Source organism: Pollachius pollachius, assembly GCF_949987615.1.
Source record: "Pollachius pollachius genome assembly, chromosome: 15".
NCBI classification, from domain to species: Eukaryota; Metazoa; Chordata; class Actinopteri; order Gadiformes; family Gadidae; genus Pollachius; species Pollachius pollachius.
In genome coordinates, this window is record NC_136948.1 from 16,605,947 (window position 1) to 16,625,708 (window position 19,762).

The 19,762-nt window shown below is 45.5% G+C and overlaps 1 protein-coding gene and 1 long non-coding RNA gene across 3 annotated transcripts; one reads left to right on the plus strand and one right to left on the minus strand.

The window, feature by feature from the left end:
- Nucleotides 1–4,225: 4,225 nt before the first annotated feature.
- On the minus strand, nt 4,226–5,361 carry LOC307086594. Its single transcript, XR_013812447.1, has 2 exons — nt 5,240–5,361; nt 4,226–4,897 (listed from the first exon to the last, which is right to left on the minus strand). It is a non-coding gene; the product is annotated as an uncharacterized lncRNA (long non-coding RNA).
- Nucleotides 5,362–5,888: 527 nt separating this feature from the next.
- On the plus strand, nt 5,889–19,622 carry iars2 (isoleucyl-tRNA synthetase 2, mitochondrial). 2 transcript variants are annotated; one of them, XM_079753053.1, is made up of 24 exons: nt 5,889–6,269; nt 6,435–6,557; nt 6,739–6,892; nt 7,503–7,651; nt 7,918–7,967; nt 8,109–8,218; nt 8,321–8,411; nt 8,662–8,777; nt 8,964–9,133; nt 9,584–9,674; nt 9,760–9,911; nt 10,737–10,897; nt 11,062–11,164; nt 11,269–11,362; nt 11,984–12,067; nt 12,632–12,740; nt 12,946–13,048; nt 13,764–13,886; nt 14,270–14,401; nt 14,688–14,794; nt 15,387–15,532; nt 15,829–16,019; nt 16,361–16,505; nt 17,895–19,622. In XM_079753053.1, the coding sequence occupies exons 1-24, from the start codon at nt 6,003–6,005 to the stop codon at nt 18,038–18,040; spliced, it is 3,117 nt and encodes a 1,038-aa protein (XP_079609179.1). In that variant the 5' UTR covers nt 5,889–6,002; the 3' UTR covers nt 18,041–19,622. The 2 variants fall into 2 exon arrangements, with proteins under 2 accessions (XP_079609179.1, XP_079609180.1); XM_079753054.1 differs by lacking the exon at nt 11,984–12,067.
- The last annotated feature ends 140 nt before the right edge of the window (nt 19,623–19,762 follow it).

Consider the following 19,762-nt stretch of genomic DNA (forward strand, 5'->3'; position numbering starts at 1 on the left):
TTGCTAGGAGAGGAGCAGTCTTGTTCTTCATTATACGCCAGCATCGCTCCCTTTTTTTCTTTTTTTCCTTATTCCTATAGATTTTTGACACATTGTAAACATGTTTACATCTGGCCTTGGAGACCATCATTGTCTAAATCTAGAAAAAATCGGATAAACAAGCTATTAAAGTAAATATCTGTCCGACATTTGATTTATTTTTACATCAAACAGCCATCATAGCCTCACTCTGAGACCAAGGCGTGTGTCATAACCTTCTAACTTTAGGATCGGGCCTAAAATGTGTTACGTGTATTGAGTGTGCTATGGTGAAACACAAGAAATTTGTAGTATTCTAAATGTATGAACAGACCTCCGTCTTCCACATCACTCTCACCTCAGGCCAGGCAGGAGGCTCCGCAATGGGCTGTAAAATGCAACAGGGTACTGGGAAAGAGCTGTGCGGTTGCAGCATGAGCTGATCCATGTGCTGCATGGATCAGCTCATGCAGGAGGGACTGAGATTGGCTGCATGCTGTCCACTGTGAGTTTCTCTGGAGCAAGTGCACTGTTGTGTGCTATGTGTCTGTATGTTCACCCTATGTTGCAGAGCCTTTGTAACAGTTTGCTTTTCTGAAGCTGGGTTGGCAAGAAACGGAAGGGAATCACAGAGGTTGTTGAATGGTAAACCACACTTTTTTTAATAGAAAATCCTATGAGAAATCCTATGGTTGGGCTATTCTGTTGATCTTAACTGCTGGTGGGACTTCATGTACTCGTGTTAGTTAACACAATGTAAAATTCAGATTTTACTCCTAAAAAACAGCTAAAGCCAAACTCTTGAGCACCAGTGGTTAAGGATTATGTAAATTTTTATATTGGTTTAATTGTTTTTGCCTGTCACTATGTTGTCTGTACTGCAGACAACATAGTGACTACAATGGGCGTCTGGGCCAATGGCTATTTAGAAAAGTTACAGGACATTAAACACAGAACTATGTTGGTCTCAAAGAGAAGGAACTGCCATGGGATGACAAAAACGGCGGCACTCTTTTTTGTTTGACCTCAATTAGGCCCTCCATAAAAGGTATTTTATAAAAGCAAATCTTTTAAGCTTCCTTATTTTTTCACATGAAACCTCCCTTCTTTGAGCATTAGAAATGCCCCGAAAAATGCTGCATAGCATCAAGAGTGTCAACATAATGGCCATTGGCCAGGTTAGTTTTGGTAAAGGAAGTTACAGCAATTTTTGTGCCATTTCCTATTTTGTCATTTGTATATGGGATTTTTTGTAATCAATAGCCATTTATCATCCCTTGAATAATGTTATACAACACACAAGAGTGTTGTATTATTTTTGTCTATTCAAATTACTTGGCGGGAACTATTGTAATAATTTACATTTTCAGCATACACTGGTAATATTGAAGGAGACCACACTGAGGTCATGCTTCCTGGTAACTTGGTGTGCTGCCTCTCTGTTATTGGGCCACTGAGGTGTACGTTGGCTCCAGAGGACACGGTGGGTGCCGTGGTCCAGGTGTACTGAGGTGGTCTTCAGTTTGGCGTGGGTGGCCAGCGGACCCCGTGGGACCATGTTGTTTGGCTGCTTTGAAATGAGACCTCTCTCTGCCTGCCCTCCCTTTCTCTTAACACACACACACACACACACACACACACACAGCAAAGCAAATGCAGGTAAATTTGAGAAGTGTCCTTAACCTCGGATATGAAAGCTTAAGAAAACTATTCAAAAAGCCCTGGGGGTGGGGGGAAGCCAGGGAATTATCCATAATTGTTTGATTGTATTAACTTAGTTCTCCTTTCCCCTGCTGCTCTCAAATTACTTAAGACTTGACGATAATAGACGGTTGTTTGAGAGAAACCCGGAAGGTTGGATTAGGAAAGGAAACAAGGTAGGCAATATGGCTTGAAACAGATGCAAACACAAACAAATCAAATACTTTTTAAAGGATTTTTTAAAATTCTGACAATCTGTAATACAAAATGAATCCGTTAACGTCAAATTAATATTAACTGTATCTATCAGATTGATTCATATCTCATCAAATCGCACCGAATCGTTAGAACATTGAATCGAATCATTCCATATTAAAATGTATCGTCCCTGAATCGTATCGTAGCACATGTATCTAGATACGTATCGGATCGTCCTATAAAGGAGAGATGCACACCCCTAATAAATATCATACAAACAAGAACCAGTGATATAATGGAACTAATATTGCACATTACAAAAAGGCATCAACCATCACATTTGATCAATAACTTGGTCGGTTTTAAACCATCAGTGGATGGTTAATCTCTCTCTTCCTGGGGGTTTTAGGGCTACCAATGCAGAAGAGGTACTTGAGGTGATGGAGGGATGGGCTCTGATGGCAGCGGCCTCAATGATCCCCTGAAAGAAAACATAACAAATAACAAATAAGAAGGAATTATAACTGGGTTATATATGGCCACATGTTATGTTCAATATATAATGATAGATATTTCTACCAAAATAAATGAAAAAATACACTGGTTCATAAAAAGAAACCATATCACATTGATCCACCATTCTCCAGGCTAATAAGCATTTTTAAAACGAATTATTGTATTACTTGGCAGGGGATTAAAGCTTATCTTCAAACTGGAGTCCCTAGAACATGGAACATATGGACATCATACGACATGAGCCCGGCAGCTCCCCGACCGCTGGGGGGAGCCCGCTGCCCGCGGCCGGGTTGCGGCGGCCGCGGCCGGTCTGCAAAGCCCCGCGGTCGGGCTGCCGCGGAGCCCCTGGCGTGATTATTAACATAGAAAACACTTACATTTGTGGTTTTCCATCCTGTCGCATCTTTTCTCCCGCCATCTTGCCTAGGATTTTTCTTGATTTTCCATTTTCTCGCAAGGTATCGTGGGAGCAAGTCAGAACTTGAGCGTTTGAGTGTGCCCATCGAAAATCTCAATTTTGAGGGGATGTTAGCCCTCCCCCTTTCGCTACCATTAAATGGCTTTCGGACATGGCTCCACGGTGCGTGAACGCGCAACAGCGAGGGTTAGGGCTGAGATTTTCCTATGAGCAATGAAATCAGACTCAACCTTTGACAATCAACGCACGTCGCGTCCGGAAAATTAAGTTGCCGTCCTTTACAAAGTAGGCTACTTACGAAATGTCCCAAACAAAAACCTAAAGTGCCACTGCTAGTATTATCGTCATGACAGGTGCGCTCACACGAATAGCTCGAAGAATCTACGCAACGAAATGATTAGTTTGATTGGTAACCAATGCCTTGGTGAAACATCGACAGAAACGTTTCAGATCGATTTCGTCCTTTAAAACGAGTTAGGCCTACATTGCAAAAGTCAGTGACTATCTCATAGGTGAATTAATTTAGACCCGTTTGATGGAATGCGGCTCTAGGCTGGTGGTACACCTCTTTGATGACTCTTCGCTCCATATCACTGATAAGTGCCAGTGTCCTTCCCCTTTCAGACCGCCTGCATACCTTCATGTCCCCCCACCTTCAACCCCCCTCATTGTCCCTTGGGCACAAAAAAATAAAAACGATCAGGTGTAATTACACCACGTACGTAGCGTGTAGTTTTACTAACGTTAAATTACAACTATGAAGATTTTGGGGTTAAAGTAGTTGCACAGGTAGGACTAGGGCTTAATTGTGCTTTGGATGCGGTTTGGTTTAAACCATGCCCGAGATAAGAGTGCCTGCATGGACAATGGGCCCATTGTTGGCAGTCAGGATGAAACGCAATGCTCAGCAAGCAAGGAGCTCTTTCTAGACTGGTCCAATGTTTGTATGGCATCTGTGGCAGTGTTTAAGGATAATTGGGGCGAGGTGAATTCCATTGCAACAAATGCCATTCCGGTAGGCTAGTGAATCATCGGTCACGTTATGGCTATCATTTAACATTTCCTTGAAGGTGAGCCAAGTTAATGATAACTTGCGCCTGCAAGTTAATGACCCATGGCATTTGAATGCAATTTGATACGAAAAAAAGTGACTTCAACTTCCAAGTGGGAGAGGCAGAATTCAGCAAATAGACATTTAAGCCATTGTTCAACACGCTGGGATAAAGACACTGGAACTGAATACGATGAAGTGGAACCACTACAAAAAAGCAGCAGAGTAGTCAACTAAAATGCTGCCACCATCTTTAGAGCCGGATGCGCCAGGCCCATGTAGCCTCTAGGAGAGTCCCTCAAAAACCAATACTTGCAACACTATAAGTGTAAGAGGCAATCTTTTTATTGTACAGTTGCTTTATTAACAAAGGTTCTAAAAGCAAGGCATATTATTTATGATCCAAGATCTGATACATTTGCAATACAAATATAGAGGCATTTATCAGTGTATACAAATATATGATTAAGGATTAATAATTTCCACAATGCACCTCCAACAACATCGTTGATATCCCAGGCACGGGCGAATTTAAATTGACTCTAGTCCATGACGATCGTACAGACACGCAACAATAGACAGCAAACAAAAACAGCTGATCCGTCCAAGTCCAACTGTTGTGGAGGCTACTTATTCGGTTTAAAACCAAAAACAAAAAGGTTCGCAGACCTTAAAACAAATAACTTTCTCCGGGGGAGGTTGGCTTGACGCACCTGCTCCAGTGATGTTGCCCATGCTGCCTCTGGTGTTAGTCCTTGCAGTGTGTTTAGTGCTGGACAATCGTTTTCATGATAGAATTAGCAACGGCCGTAAAAGAGAAAGGCCGTTATCACGGTAGGGAGCAGCAAAGCAGCGGTCGACCGCACGCACTCTCCCGCTCCACTAGGGCTGGTGACGGCGGTCGATTGGGTTGCACCGGTGGAGTTAGTGCTGGTGCTGTTTTTTTCTGGTTTGGGCGCGGTCGCTGTTGATTGTGCACCTGAATCAACAGCGACCTGAAAAAGTAAATGAGAAAAGTTGGTCAGTGGTAGGGTGTGTGTGTGTGTCACAAAATTGTCTTATTTGGAGGTAGGATTACTTTTATTTGAACTGCCAGCATTATAATAAAAAATATATAAGCTCCAGTTTTATCAAGCAAGTTAAAATTATTGAAACTTGCAAAAGTTGCATTAATCACCAATTCTTGAGAAAATCAAGCTAGGTGTAGAATCAAAAGATTGACATTTTGATTAACTTCCTTAATTACAGCAACAGCGTTAACCCATCTTTAAATGATGTCCAATTTAAATCAAGTGACAATGGAATAAAATGTTGAAGGACAGTTGTAAAAATCTCACCATTGATGACAAATGCAGAGCAAGTAGGAATCCAACGAGAAAAGTGGCCAATTTATTCATATTGGCGGTATTCCTGTAAACTGCTGTGCTTCTTTGGCCGTGCAGTGTACCTTATCTTCAGGAAGGGAGTGACTGATGTTCGGTCGAACGATTCTTTATAGGGCTGGCGCTACGTCATCAAACCACCTGTTCCATCTTAAGACATTAACGCAAAATCGTCAGTTACATTTTGTCAGTTGTTAATAATTTGGACTTATGGTCTTCCTTTTTTTTTCACTAATAATTCAATCTTTTGATAGGCCTTCACTCACAAAAAATATATAACAAAAATTAAGATATATGCCTTTTGTATAATCCGCATTGCTCTAGTCATAAACACGAATTAAGTTAACTATAACGTTGAATATAGTCTTTAAAATAACAACATAGAAAGAAAGAAAGAAAGAAAGAAAGATGAAGAAATTATTTTTTTCTCTTGATTAAAAGTAAAGTAAACAAAAATCCAATGTATCAGAGTTTATTAAATGTGTAATGTAAGGGGGAAAGGGGGACATCTTGTGGTAATTGAAGGCACTCAAAAAGCGTTTCTAAATGTAGTCCTTAGTGAGCTTCCGTAGGTGTCCACCTGGTATTGCTTCCGGGATAAACACATAAGAGGTCGACATTAAACGGTACTTTCACTTAGGCAACTCTACCACCTAAATAAACGGGGGCATTGATTTATTTTGACATACATCGGACAATTTGGCTACTTCACCACCCGATGTTGCTGTGCCGGACTTCAGCAGTAAGCCAGTCGATTGCTAGATGGGGGTCAACTGCACGCCGAAGAGGCGCTGTGCTCCATCCTGCACTCTCCTTCAACTATCGCAGCTGTCAAAGTGTCAGCTCAACCGAAGGCAAAAAAAACCCGGTGGATGCCGGCTCTTCACAGGGACAGTACCGGGATAGTGTGCTACTTCCCTGCACCGATTTCCCAATGAAACTAACCGGACAAAAGCTTATTGATCGGGAACTTGAGATTCAGCAGGTAAGAAGATCTCTTGCCTTATAGTATGTCGCTCTGTGTCATTCCTTCACTCTGCTCTTGAATGTCTTGCGTTCTGTTAATAATAAATACTTCCATTTACTTTGTTGTCACATAGCTATCCTCCAAATGATCCCCATTCCCTGTTCATATGAATGTTTTGTGCAGATGTGTGGGTTTGCAGAGCTCTACTCCTGGCAAAGAGAGAGGAAGGCGAAGAAGGAGTTTTGTCTCCACGACGGACCCCCCTATGCCAACGGAGACCCCCACGTTGGACATGCACTCAATAAGGTGATCTCTCCAGGGTGTTGGCTGGCTGTTTAAACTTCTTTACCCTACCCAATGCCAGGTTATTATTGAGCATGGTGAACTAAGTGATAGTAGCCTCAGGGAAATTAGTACTAGATCATACAGTTACACTTTCTGACCGAATTTCGTGATAAAGTCGCCCTTTTCTTTTGTTCATCCATAGATATTGAAGGACATCCGTAATCGGTTTGAGATGCTGAGGGGCCGGCAGGTGCACTACGTGCCTGGGTGGGATTGCCACGGCATGCCCATCGAGCTGAAGGCCCTTGGGGAGTTGGGCCCAAGCAGCCTCAGTCCCCTGCAGATCAGACAGAAAGGTCAGCCAAAAGGAGAGGGCTGAACGGTGGTGGGCTGCTGGGAAAGGACATCTATTCTTCTCTTAACCTTTTTTTGGATGATGTAATTATGAAGAATGTTTGCATTCAAATGTAGTTGCCACGCATGTAAACAGGTCTTTGCGGGTTGAATCATGCATATTATTTTCATAATCAATGTGCATAGAAAATGTGTTGCTAGATGCTAATACAGTACCGTAGCTCTGCACTAGCTCTACCCTAGCCCTGGCTCTGAGAAGACCAGTTGAAACATCCTGTCCTTAGACCAGCCTCCAACACGCCAACCTCCTACGAAAAGTGTGTGCAAAGGTTTCAAAATGGACGCCGTTTAGACTGGCCTGTGGAAATACCCCCATGGGAAAGTTTCATCCACCCGCGCAAATGATTTCCTCTTGAGTAGCATTTCTACGTAACATAACAGGACACTAGACCTATCTCTGCCCCTATCGCTGTTTAAATTCCAGGCCCCAGCCCTGAGCCGTCTCCCTCAAAAGAGTTGTGCAGTAACGGCATCACCCCTAGATCAGAGAAACCCTAACTATGAAGCACTTCCTTTAGTCGCAATTCATATTATTCGCTCTCCTCCCTCCAGCCCGACAGTTTGCAGAGAGGGCGATCGCCCGCCAGAAGGCTGCCTTCCAGCGCTGGGGGGTCATGGCGGACTGGGACAAGTGCTACTACACATTTGACGGGGCCTACGAGGCGGCACAGCTCAAGGTCTTCCAGGAGATGCACAGCAAGGTAGCTGGTGGCGGGTGTTTGGGATGGATTGTATCATTTTATGTTTGACTGGGCGTTGTCACATGCTGGCTGTTTCCCAACAGCCGATTTGAGCTCTTTTCAGGTTTTCAAGTAATCCTTTGATAGTTTGTTGAGCGTCCTTCTTTTTGGAGTTTTGATCAGATCAGGGGATGGTGTTACCTCTGCATTACTGTGGAGTTGGAGTGCATTTCTGCAAACACCAGAACATGGGTGTATTCTGACTGTCTCTCTGGGTCGTCCAACAGGGGCTGATCTACCAGGACTACAAGCCAGTCTTCTGGTCTCCGTCCTCCAGGTACAGAAGCAGTGACAAATAAATCCTACCTTTTTATGAACCAAAGAGTTTTTTGTCTGGCATCTATCAAACTGTGTTGCTCACCCAAAGGCAAAGTCCATTACTCACTGCCTTTGAATGATTTGGTCATCCTCCTCATAGATCGGCCCTGGCAGAGGCAGAGCTAGAGTATAACCCTGAGCACGTCAGCAGAGCCATCTACACTACATTCCCTCTTGACACACTACCAGCCAAACTGGCCTCCGAAGCCGGTATATCACGTCAATCTCCTCCATTTTTTACTTATTTTCATTTTTTGCATTTACGTTCATTAATAATGCTATGTGCGTGTTTACATGGTGTGTCTATTGCAGAGGACCTGATGGGTGTGTCTGTGCTGGTCTGGACCACCCAGCCTTGGACTATTCCAGCCAATCAGGCTGTGTGCTACATGCCCAATGCCCAGTAGGTAGCACACGCTGAGGTCTAACATCATACAGACATACAACCTTTTCCCACCTACACTCGTCGTACAGTGAAAACAGATACAGGTCATCAAGGAGCATCATGCGAAGCAAATAGGTCACTTTGCTCAAGGATGCATACAGATAGCCTCCAGAAACAGTGAACATGAACATGATGATGTTGTGTCCTCATTAAGTCCGACATTCGCTCTTTGGTAACTAACCTCCTGGTTATGCTTGTGGTTCTGAAGGTACTCGGTTCTGAAGAGGGCCGACAGTGGCCAGCTGCTCCTGGTGGCCACTGAGCGCGCTGCGGGCCTGGCAGCGCTGCTCGGCACCGAGCTGGAGAGCAAAGGCACCTTTACAGGTGAGGTCACCAAGCACGGGACCTGTGGCGGTACTCACAGGTTGAAGAACGTTCTCGGATGTAATACACACAGCCATGTCAACCCAATCTCTCTTGCTCTCTCTCTTTCTCTCCCCATTTCTCCTTCTCTCTCTCTCTCTCTCTCTCTCTCTCTCTCACTCTCACTCTCACTCTCTCTTTCTGAAGGTTCTGAACTGGAGGGTGGGATCTGCAGGCACCCAACAATTCCCGGTAAGGAAGTGCCCCTGTTGCCGGCAAATCACGTGACCATGGGCAAAGGAACGGGATTGGTCCACACGGCACCGGCCCATGGCATGGAGGACTTCAGCGTGGCGTCACACTTCAAATTGAGCGTGGTACGTTCCTCAAACTGAGCTTGGGACTCTCTCGCTCTGTCATGGGAAACAAAACATTTCGGAATTGGGTTTGAGTTTAAATAAAATTGAACTAAGCTGAGTTTTGCCATTATTGTATTAACAAAGTTCAAAAAGGTTCACAAAAGAACATTCAAATATTCCATACCTAAATTTGAATAATTCAAGGGAAGATTTGTGTTTTATGTAATTCAATTTGTATTTATCCTCTACTTTGTATAGTATGATTCATTACCCAAGAGATAAAGGGGATTGGAACTTTTAAATAGCATTTTGTCATGTAACATTTACAGAAAGTTTTTTTGACAGAGCACTAGAAGTAAAAGAACAACCGTGGTTATACTACTGCAGGTGCAGCAAACGGCTTGCTTTCAGCTTGGCGTGTGTGTGTGTGTGTGTGTGTGTGTGTGTGTGTGTGTGTGTGTCTCACAGGAGTGTATAGTGGACGAGGACGGCAGGTTCACTGCGCTGGCCGGCCCTGAGCTGGCCAACCTGCATGCCATGGACGAGGGCACAGACAAAGGTACAGACATGGCCTCCGGGGCACTGGTTCCTCAGCAGCCTCTGCTACAGTAGTACATGAACCCCCCCCCCCCCCCCCCCCACAGTGATCTGCATGCTGAAGGAGTCTGGCGCCCTGGTGAGGGAGGAGCCATGCGTGCACAGCTACCCGTACGACTGGCGCACCAAGAAGCCCGTCATCATCCGGCCCAGTAAGCAGTGGTTCATCAACACGGCCTCGCTGAAGGACAAGGCTAAGGTAACGTGGGGGGGGGGTGGCCAGAGCTCCCTGGTGCTGGGAGGGCCAGGAGAGAGTGAGAAGGGGCGAGCGTGGCCGTTTGAGGTTTTATCATCCCGCTCTGGGGTCGCTCGGTTGGAGTCTCTCTGTCGCCGTGGCGATGTGACGGTCGTGTTGTTTGATGTTGGGACTTTTTGGTTTTGTCATTGATTGAGGAGATGTGCTCTAGAATGTAGCGCACCATGCAATAGGAAATATTTTAGGAGGGGGGGGGGGGGGGGGGGAAAGGGGAAATTTAATTTCCCCTTTCATGTAGGGCTGCTCGTTTATGGGAGAAATCATAAACATGATCATTTTGGTCAATATTGAAATCACGATTATTCAAATGATTATTTTTGAGTTTGAAAACATGTTGTATGGGAGTTTTTCCTTGCCCCTGTTGCCATATGGCGTGCTTATAGGGAGCAAAGAATTAAGGGTTGAGCTTGAATTTCTGTACACTACTAATATTCTCTCCTTTTTTATTGTGTTAAATGTTCCTGATTGTGTGAAATCTTCTAAAATGAAAAGCACTTTGAGCTGCATTCTGTGTATGAAAGGTGATACACAAATAAAGTTGTATTATTATACTGTGACATTGTCATTTTTATTGAAATCTTTTTCGAAAGAAGCACTTTTTTGAAAAGATCACTAGAAGTTGAAACCTTTACTTCTTGATTTAAGGATAGTTACAAAATGCCTTGTACTTGACACACTGTGTGTGTGTGTGTGTGTGTGTGTGTGTGTGTGTGTGTGTGTGTGTGTGTGTGTGTGTGTGTGTGTGTGTGTGTCCCCTGCCACATGCAGGAGGTTCTGCAGAAGGTGCGTGTGATGCCAGAGTCGGCACGGGGAGGCCTGCTCTCCATGCTGGACAGGAGGACCTACTGGTGCATCTCCAGGCAGAGGAGCTGGGGAGTCCCCATCCCCGCCTTCTACCACAAAGACACTGGGGAGGCTCTCATCAACAAGTCAGTACTCACTCACTCACTCACTCACTCACTCACTCACTCACTCACACTCTAGCAATATCCTGAACAACACGCAGACTCCTATGACGTTGCTGACTAACAGGAGTCATATCTGCCCACCGCGGCTAGCGTCTCTAACCCTGGCCTTGCCTGGTCCCCGACAGACACACCGTGTCCCACATATCGACCCTCTTCAAAGAGAAGGGCAGCGACTGTTGGTGGGAGCTGCCCCTGGAGTCCCTCCTGCCCCCAGAGGTCCTTAAGAAGGTAAACGTCCATGTGGCGGCCATCGCTGTGTCGTCCTAAATGGCCATGGGCACGTGAGTGTGGGTGATGGGGAAACCCCCTTTTGACTGGGTTTTGTTGTCCAGTCCAAAGCAGGCTCGGTGGAGGACTATGTTCGTGGAGAGGACGTACTGGACATCTGGTTTGACAGCGGTGCGTCATGGGCCGCTGTGCTAGAAGGTAAAACCTCCTAGCTGAATTTCTGTCGCCATTTTGGTTCGGTGCCAACAAACATAAAGAAAGCGGGCTATTTAGAGATACAAATTTTTGTATTTCGGATTTGAGGAAAAATAGATACATTTATTTGGGCCTCTCTTGTTCAAAGCATTCACACTGTACTTAGGATCCCTAGAGTTCTTGGTCCATGGATTGTAATTAAATTGCCTGTTTACTTAGCAGATTGGCCAGCTAGACGTGCTTAATCCTGTTTCGCTAGCTTCTGTGTTAGCGAAATCTCCTTAGACTTTTGAAAAGTAAACAACTGCAGCCCCTGGGAACCTCAGATTAACGCTGGAGCGGTGTCAGCGTTTGTGATCATTAGCCAAATGGCCGTTGCTTGTGTTGTTTGAATCAAACAGTATTGTCCCTGATACTGATTGGCTCCTTTGCTAGATGCGCACTTCAACAAAATCGTGCTTTGCAGTCTCGCCAGGTTATGAGACATCGTCTCTGTTTTCTAAAAGATCCTTTGTATAAGAATTAATGGGATCCCATTCCTGGGATTGGCTAGGTTTTCTCTTCCTTTTGGTAATGCTTTTTGTAAGGACCGGCCCAACAGAATGGTTGTTGTCCTCTCTTTAGAGGGGACGGAGGAGGAGGAGGACCGCTCGGAGGAGCCGGAGTCACGTCTGAGCTGGCTCCGCACCTCCCTGCTCAAACCCCCAGGTCCACAACCGGCAGCTCTCCTTCTTTCTCTGAGCCTGCACGAGGGATTTGTTTATCCCTTCTCCTTCCATACCGGCTTTCCCTTTCCGACTCTGGCGCGGAGCACCTGCTTCGTGCCTGCGTCTTTCCGCTGTGTGTTTTTTCGGTCGTGTGCACAAGGCAGGGCTGTTTTCCCTGGCCAGTGCCAATGGAGTGCAGCACATTTGCCTGTCCGTCTCAGGTCTCCATCTCGGTCTTGGGTCCTGCTGACCTTCCTTAGTCCTCACTTTCTCCCTCTCTCTGTCCCTGTCTCTCTCGCCCTTTATACAAACAAGATGTTGATTAACTGCATGACTTTGAGGTATTTGTTTGTTGGCCCCCCCCCCCCCTTCTCCCTCTACAGCTGGCTGCAGGCATGGCCTCTTTCTCTCTTCCTGGTCTTCCTAAACTCTTCTGTCCTCAATTTCTTCCTTGTCCTGAAAGGAGCGGACGAATTGCCATCCCTGACTTTCACCTTGCTTCGGCTGCTGTTGTCCATGTAGAATTGGATTCTTCTAAAAGTGTCCATCTCCATCGTCCGTGTAGAGCCGGAGCCGCGGGCTGACATGTATGTGGAGGGCAAGGATCAGATCGGAGGCTGGTTCCAGTCCTCTCTGCTCACCAGCGTGGCTGTCCGCAACAAAGCGCCCTACAAGTCAGTACCGACATCCTGTGTGTGTGCGTGTGCGTGTGCGCGTGCGTGCAAATCGAATGTCATTAAAACGTATAAATCCCTGGTTATTATTAGCATTGTTATAGGTAACCAACAGCAACTACAAATCTCTTCTGCCCTCTAGTGGACAACAAGGGTATCGCACAGCACCTGTTGCACAGAAAGCTCACGCTGTGTGTGCTTGTAGGTCCCTGGTGGTTCATGGCTTTGCTGTCAGCGAGAAGGGGGAGAAGATGTCCAAGTCCCTGGGCAACGTGGTGGACCCCCAGGTGGTCATCAACGGAGGAACGGTTGGTATTGGGAGGGAAAGACGCTGACTGTGACCGTTAGTCAGTCCCCGTTAGGTCCCTATTAACCTGAATCCATCCTTTAAGATCCAATCTAAGGCTATAAATGTTCAGATACCAAAAAAGTGTCCTGAATAATATTATTATTACCTTTTATTTTTAAATACCAATTTTCCTTGTGCAATTAATAATTTATAATTTAATAATAATTTAAATGTTGGCAATGCTTGAATACAGACTGTATATAGTAGAATAAACTGTACTTTATGCTTTAAAGTGTGTTAGTTTATGTTTATGTTGACCTGTGCATACCAGACATAGCTAAATGGAGCACAGCCATTATAATTATGTTATTTTACTTTTTGTATTGTATGGTTAGATGTCAATACTGTGACTCATTTAAATTTTAAAATGTTCATTAACTGCCGTTTTTTTATACAGATATTTGAATCTAATATATATATTTAATAATCTCAACTTTGCATTTACCTCAAATTCTTTTACTCTTTCTCGCTCTGTCTATGTCTCTCCGTCTCTCTCAATATTGTTTTTTGTCTCTGTATGTGTCTCTTTGTCTCTCTCTCTCTCCTTCGCTCTCGCTCTCGCTCTCTCTCTCTCTCGCTCTCTCTCTCTCTCTCTATGTCTCTCTGTCCCTCTCAATATTTGTTTTTGTCTCTGTATGTGTCTCTTTGTCTCTCTCTCTGTCTTTGTCTCTCAGGACCCCACCACTCCGGCCTATGGAGCGGACGCGCTGCGCTGGTGGGTGGCTGAGTCCAACGTGTTCTCCGAGGTGCAGATCGGCCCGACGGCACTGCAGTCGGCCAGAGACAGCATCAGCAAGGTGCCCCTCCTCGTCACCCAGGACAGGGCTTCATTCTCCTCTCTCTAGGAGCAAATCCACAAAGATTCAATGGTCGTTTTTTTCTTCAGTTTTTTGTTGGTTTGTTGGATAGTGTTGCTGAGTTTTTGTCCCTTAATTCCTTTTTTGTTTGGTTTTTTTGAAGTCAAATATGCACCAGTGATGACAGCAATGAGCCGCAATTCAAAATTGGAAACCTGACGAGTTTCATAAAGCATATATTATGTGTTGCATGATCAAAGTTAGGTTTCTCTGGAAAGATTTATTCAGCACTACTTTCTCAAGAGGATATTTAAAGAGCGAGGGTTAGGGTTTAATCATTACGATAACTATAAGTGGACATTTTCCTCCTCTATCTCTCCCAGTTGAGGAACACCCTGAAGTTCCTGCTGGGGAACCTGCAGGGCTTTGACCCCCGGACGCACGCCGTGGACCCCAAAGAGATGCACTACCTGGACCAGTACATGCTTCACCTGCTCCGCGGCTACAGCATGAAGGTTGTGGGCCATTCATTATCTAGTCGTAGTCCTCCATTTATCCAGAGTCTTAAGTTTGGGAGAATGGGTTGAATTGGGTTACATGTCATTGAGGAGCAGGTAGGGGTGCTTTTAAGTTGGGCTGCAGACACGGGGGATCGAAGCCAGTGCAGTTTTGTCTGGGAGCACCAACTCAGCCACTACACTACGCTATCACCCTCAACCTATTTATAGGATGCATTTCTAATGGTTAGGTGTGCATGTGTGTTTGTGCGCGCACGCTTATAACTGTGCTCGCGTGTTGCAGGTGACGGATGCCTACAGTGAGTTTGACGCGGGCAGGGCTATTCGAGTCCTGCAGGCGTTCATCAACAGGGACCTGTCCAGCTTCTACTTCAGCATCATCAAAGACAGGCGAGTAACAGTAACGGGCACCTGTAATCAAAGACAAAGGAAAACAACATCTTATTCTGCTTCTACATCTCTGGCCGTTTTAGAGACGTTTGAACACTTTTGTTGCACAGCTGTTAACCCTTCTGTAGCACTTTTAAAGTCTTTAAAGTCTCTCCATTAGCTCCAATCATTTACGCAAGGAGCTGGGAGCTCCTTGCGTAGATGGGAGCTCACCCTGTCTCTCTGTGATCTCCGCCAGGAGAAGTCCAATGCATTGGCAAAAGCAAGGACCTCTTATGCAGTGTTGTCAGGATGCTTAGAACAGCTCTGCCCCCCAAATAAAACCATAGTATCGGTTAACCAGATGGTAAACTATCGATGAACCTCCTCAGGATGTCATAAAGGGGGTCGTAGCCGTGCCTTATCAGTTGGAGCCCTTGCTCCTCAACCTTCCCAAGGGGGTCAAGAAAACGGGCACATACCAATAAAAGGCAGCTGGAGTGGGAAAGTATAATTTTCCCATTACAGGAGCAAGGGGACAACTGCAAGCATAACATCTTATTGTTTGTGTGTATGTATGCACATTGTCCCTCTCCCCCCCTCCCCCTCTCAGGCTGTACTGCGAGCCAGAAGGCTCGTTGGGCCGGCGCTCGTGTCAGACGGTCCTGGAGGAGGTTCTAGACGGGCTGACCCGCTCCATCGCTCCCATCCTGCCCCATCTGGCCGAAGAGGTCTACCTGCACGCCCCCGGACATGACGGTATGTGGCTCTGTGTGTGTGTGTGTGTGTGTGTGTGTATGGCTGTTTGAGTTATATTGGCAGTCTCTAGCGGTTGATGTGTTTGCATTGCTGTTTGACTACTCTTTAAATAAGTCAATGCATTACCATTATTAACATACATTGTTTATTTTCTATGGTAATATATTATTGGCATTAGCTAAAAGATAAACGTAGGTTTAGGCTCTAATCTCTAGTGTGTGTGTGTGTGTGTGTGTGTGTGTGTGTGTGTGTGTGTGTGTGTGTGTGTGTGTGTGTGTGTGTGTGTTGCCACGCAGAGGGCGAGACCCTGTTCCGGAGTGGCTGGGTCAAGAGCAGCTCGGTGTGGCGGCGGCCGGGATTGGAGGAGGCGGTGGAGGGGGCGTGTGCCATCAGGGACTCCTTCCTGTCCTCCATCCCGGGCAAGAACGCGGCCCAGTACGACCTGACGGTGGCCATCGAGCCCGGCCTGCTGTTTGAGCTCATGGAGGTGAGGGGCGCGATGCGGCGGGGGCTGTGTGCGTCTGGGATTAGGACGTGTCAAGGAATGCAGTGCATAGAGAGTGGGAATTCTATTGGGCAGAAACACCAGTTTAATGTGGTAAGAAAAGGAAAGCTAATTGATAGTTTGGGGTTCAAAATGTTGTTAAGTAGAGCTGAAAAGAGAGTAATGGTTGTTCTAAGCGCCATTGGCTAAGCTGCTTTGTATAAAGTTGACTCACTTATTTCAAACTTTAAACCTGGGCATGGGGAATTAGCCGCACAAAAACAGTGCGCTCAACGAATCTTTGGCGTGGGAACGATCCTAACATCCTCCCCCCCCCCCCCCAGTCTCTCCAGGAGGAGCCCACCTCCACCTGCTCCCAGCTGACCGAGCTGATGATGTCAGCGCGGACCACCCTGAGCAGCTCCCTGCCCCGGGACCTGCCGGCTGACACCCTGCTGGGCTCCGGGAGCTTCCTCATCAACCTGGAGGGTAATTACTTCATCAGCAACCAACGGCAGCTGATTCACTACCCGTGTCCCTTAATATGTGTGAGCAGTAGGATGATAAGCCACACACGCCTGCTGCAGGGATGTGGTCATGGGCATGCTTGTAAGTCTAGTGTCGAAAAAAATTACAATTTGTACCTGCAGCCGACATAGGGCGTATTCACACCAGGAAAGTCCTTTAGTTTGCTCTCTTTGTCCGGAGCAAAATACATGTTTATTTTTTGGTTTGGTGCGGTTCCTTTTCACATTTTGACAACAAACCCACATGTGTGCAAAGATCGTTCAATCATTGGACAAAAAGGTCTGGGGCGGGGTAAGGCGTTAAATTAAAAAAAGGGGGGGGAAAGCGCCGGTGAAAGTAAACAATCATGGATTTCCAGCGTGATATTTTGATCTGCGGACCGGTCAAACTCCTTCTCCCTCATCCTGATGCGGAATGTGTTAAATGCGTCAGCATTTTTATGCGTGTTTTCCAGCATACTTTTAACGTGCTTTTTTCGGACCGTCGGGTGAAAAATGGAGCAAAGAGGAGACGGAATGTCTATTGGATATTGGACCCAAATATCCAATCGACATTCTGTCTCCTCTTTGCTCCATGTTGAGCCACGACTAATTTTCACCCAACGGTCCCGACAACGTGCTCCCAATCTTGGAGTTAACGCTTATCAAACAATAATTCCCATAATGCGCGCGGCTGACACCACACCACACCAGAGTTCAGGTTTGTATTCACACCAGCCCAATAGTTCCGCACCAGCGATTGTTTTTGGGGGGGGGGGTTTGGTTCAAACCAAACAAGATGTGTGTATGCCCAGGTGTGAATATGCCCATAGATTTAAATTGTATTATGTATATGACAATGCAAACACAAGCAATACACAAGGAATAGACACCTCAAACACTTGCTGGAATCTACTAAAGCTATAAAGCTACACGCACACCAAATGAGTGCCGAAGTTCTCGGTTGATTGTCATGGTTCTTTTTCATAACATGAAGTGCTTACAGTTTCATAAAGGCCAATTTATTGTTGGCTCTGCTCTTCCGGGTCTCAGGAGAACGATTACTTGTATCAGGTCTCTTGGCTTGAGCTAATTTAAAGGGCCCTTATTATACCACCAGGTGTGATTGTGATTAGCCATTACAAGCAGTTTGAAAATCTGCCTTTTCCTGTGTTTTACTGACATCTCAAGGGGGCAATGGCTAATCACACTCACACCAGGTGGAACAATATCATCCCTTTAATGCCGGGCTCCGGTAATTGATTGACATTTTCCATCATTTTCTAGCTTTTTATCAATCAACTGGGAAATCGGACCACATACCAACCCTCAATCCTCCACTGTTTGTCTCTCTCTCCCTCTCTCTGTCCAGGGGGCGTGATCCGCGAGGACAGCGCCTTCAGCGTCGCGGCGGTGCCCACCTCGGCCGCCCGCTGCCCCCGCTGTCGCCGCTACACCTCGGACACACCCGACTGCCTCTGTCCCAGGTGCCAGTCGGTTCTCTCTGGGGCAGCCTGACCGGACCCCGTCACCATGACTACCAACCCGAAACCAAGGCCGACCGGCGATGTTTGTAGTCTCTCGGTAGCGCGGTTGCCCTCCTTCAAATATTGGGGTTTGGTTGCACTTTATTTAGTTCCCGACACTCTGAAAGACTCCAATTGGGATAGAGAAGTGCACTTATACTCTCACCTTCCCTATTTGGTGAATGGCCAACTGCTAGCCCTCAGCTGAACAGAAAGAGAGGCATGATGTCACTAGTATAGCAAGAGAATGGCTTCATGCAGACCTTTTATTTTGGATGGATCGAATGATTTTACGTGGAATGTTTCTTTTTGGTTTTTTTTAGCACTGAGATGATCTCTGTTCTTGTGGCACATTCAGCTCTACTCTTCATTGAACTATTGCTGCATGCAAAACCACGTATAAAGTCCAGGGAGAAGTTCAGGATTGACAATATGGTTTTCAGGATACTTCTTGTGTGTTTGTATGTATGTGAGTGCGGATTGGAGACGGAGGGAAATCTAGGGGATGGCAGAATGGTTTTTTTTTGTATGTATTCATGTTGACGACCGGAGATTCAGTGTAAAGACTTAAGAGGAGCTAATGCTACATGTACCAATGCCCTTGTTGAATCATTTCCCTTGTAAATGCAAACCCTTTGTATGATATTTCTTTCCTGTACTACTAATAAATATCTATGGAAGTAAGATCCTGCAACATTGCAGAGAAAAGGTAGAGAAATCATTGATTTCTGTATGGAATCACCATAAAGATCCTTCAGCTACTGAAAGAAAAGTTCTGTGAGAAAATCTGTTCTGGTTGACTTCGCACATTTCTGCTGCAGCAGATCTAGATTTGTATCGGTCCCAGCTAATTTCTGACTTTCTTCCCTGATCGGTTCACACAATCCATCTTGCCTTTAATCACAGCTGCAAGAAATGAAACACTTGGTGGAGAAACATGAGTGAGGCGACTTTATGGGTTTAGTTTAAAATCTTGCTCTTTTTGCACTCTTATCTATTGACATAAGTTTTTATAATAGAATAGAAAAAGGAATGCCCAAATCAAAGAAAGGGTTAGTAATGTCAAGTATGACTCAACGCTCATACCATGGCATTGGTGATTACTCAATTCTGATTGGCTGGAAGGGTGTTGATTAATTTCTGATAAAAGCACGTCTACGACGTTGTCTAACTAACCGTATCACTGCTCATATGCTCTCATGATTAATCGTGTCACGTGTGTGTGGTTTAAAATCTGATGCACTTTCACACTCTTCATTCTAATGTTACTTTGTTGAAATACATACTTCTGTCCTACCCAATATGCATGCAGCCATAGAAAATTCACAAAATAATCAAAACATTGTTTTCTACAAACTTTCTACGAACTCTGGTTCAACACGTCTCCATGTTTTAAGTTCATGCTTTTTTTTCGGTCAAAGCCATGTGGCTTTCTGGGATATCGATTCTAAACCTATTTGTATACGGTCTGGGTAAAGGTTAGAAGTTATGAAACTGTTGGGAAGCAACTCAAATCTCACTCCAAGGTTTTCTGAAAACGTGTTAGCCCTCTATCGGGGCTATTGCAGCCAGGATTCTCCATCACCAAACTTCTGACAGAAAGAGGCTACCATGATCCATTGGGGAGCTGCGAATGCGAAAACTGACCTGCCATGAACCACCTGTCTAAGTGACCAAACAAATACCAAGGAAATGTTTCTGGTGGTGGAGGAAC

Excerpts from the sequence above, each read along its gene's own strand:
- iars2 (XM_079753053.1), top strand. The coding sequence starts at position 6,003 with ATGTTGCTGTGCCGGACTTCAGCAGTAAGCCAGTCGATTGCTAGATGG. Across the intron at positions 11,165-11,268 it reads CCCCAGAGGTCCTTAAGAAG|TCCAAAGCAGGCTCGGTGGA; the intron begins GTAAACGTCCAT and ends TTTGTTGTCCAG. Across the intron at positions 13,049-13,763 it reads TGGTCATCAACGGAGGAACG|GACCCCACCACTCCGGCCTA; the intron begins GTTGGTATTGGG and ends TTTGTCTCTCAG.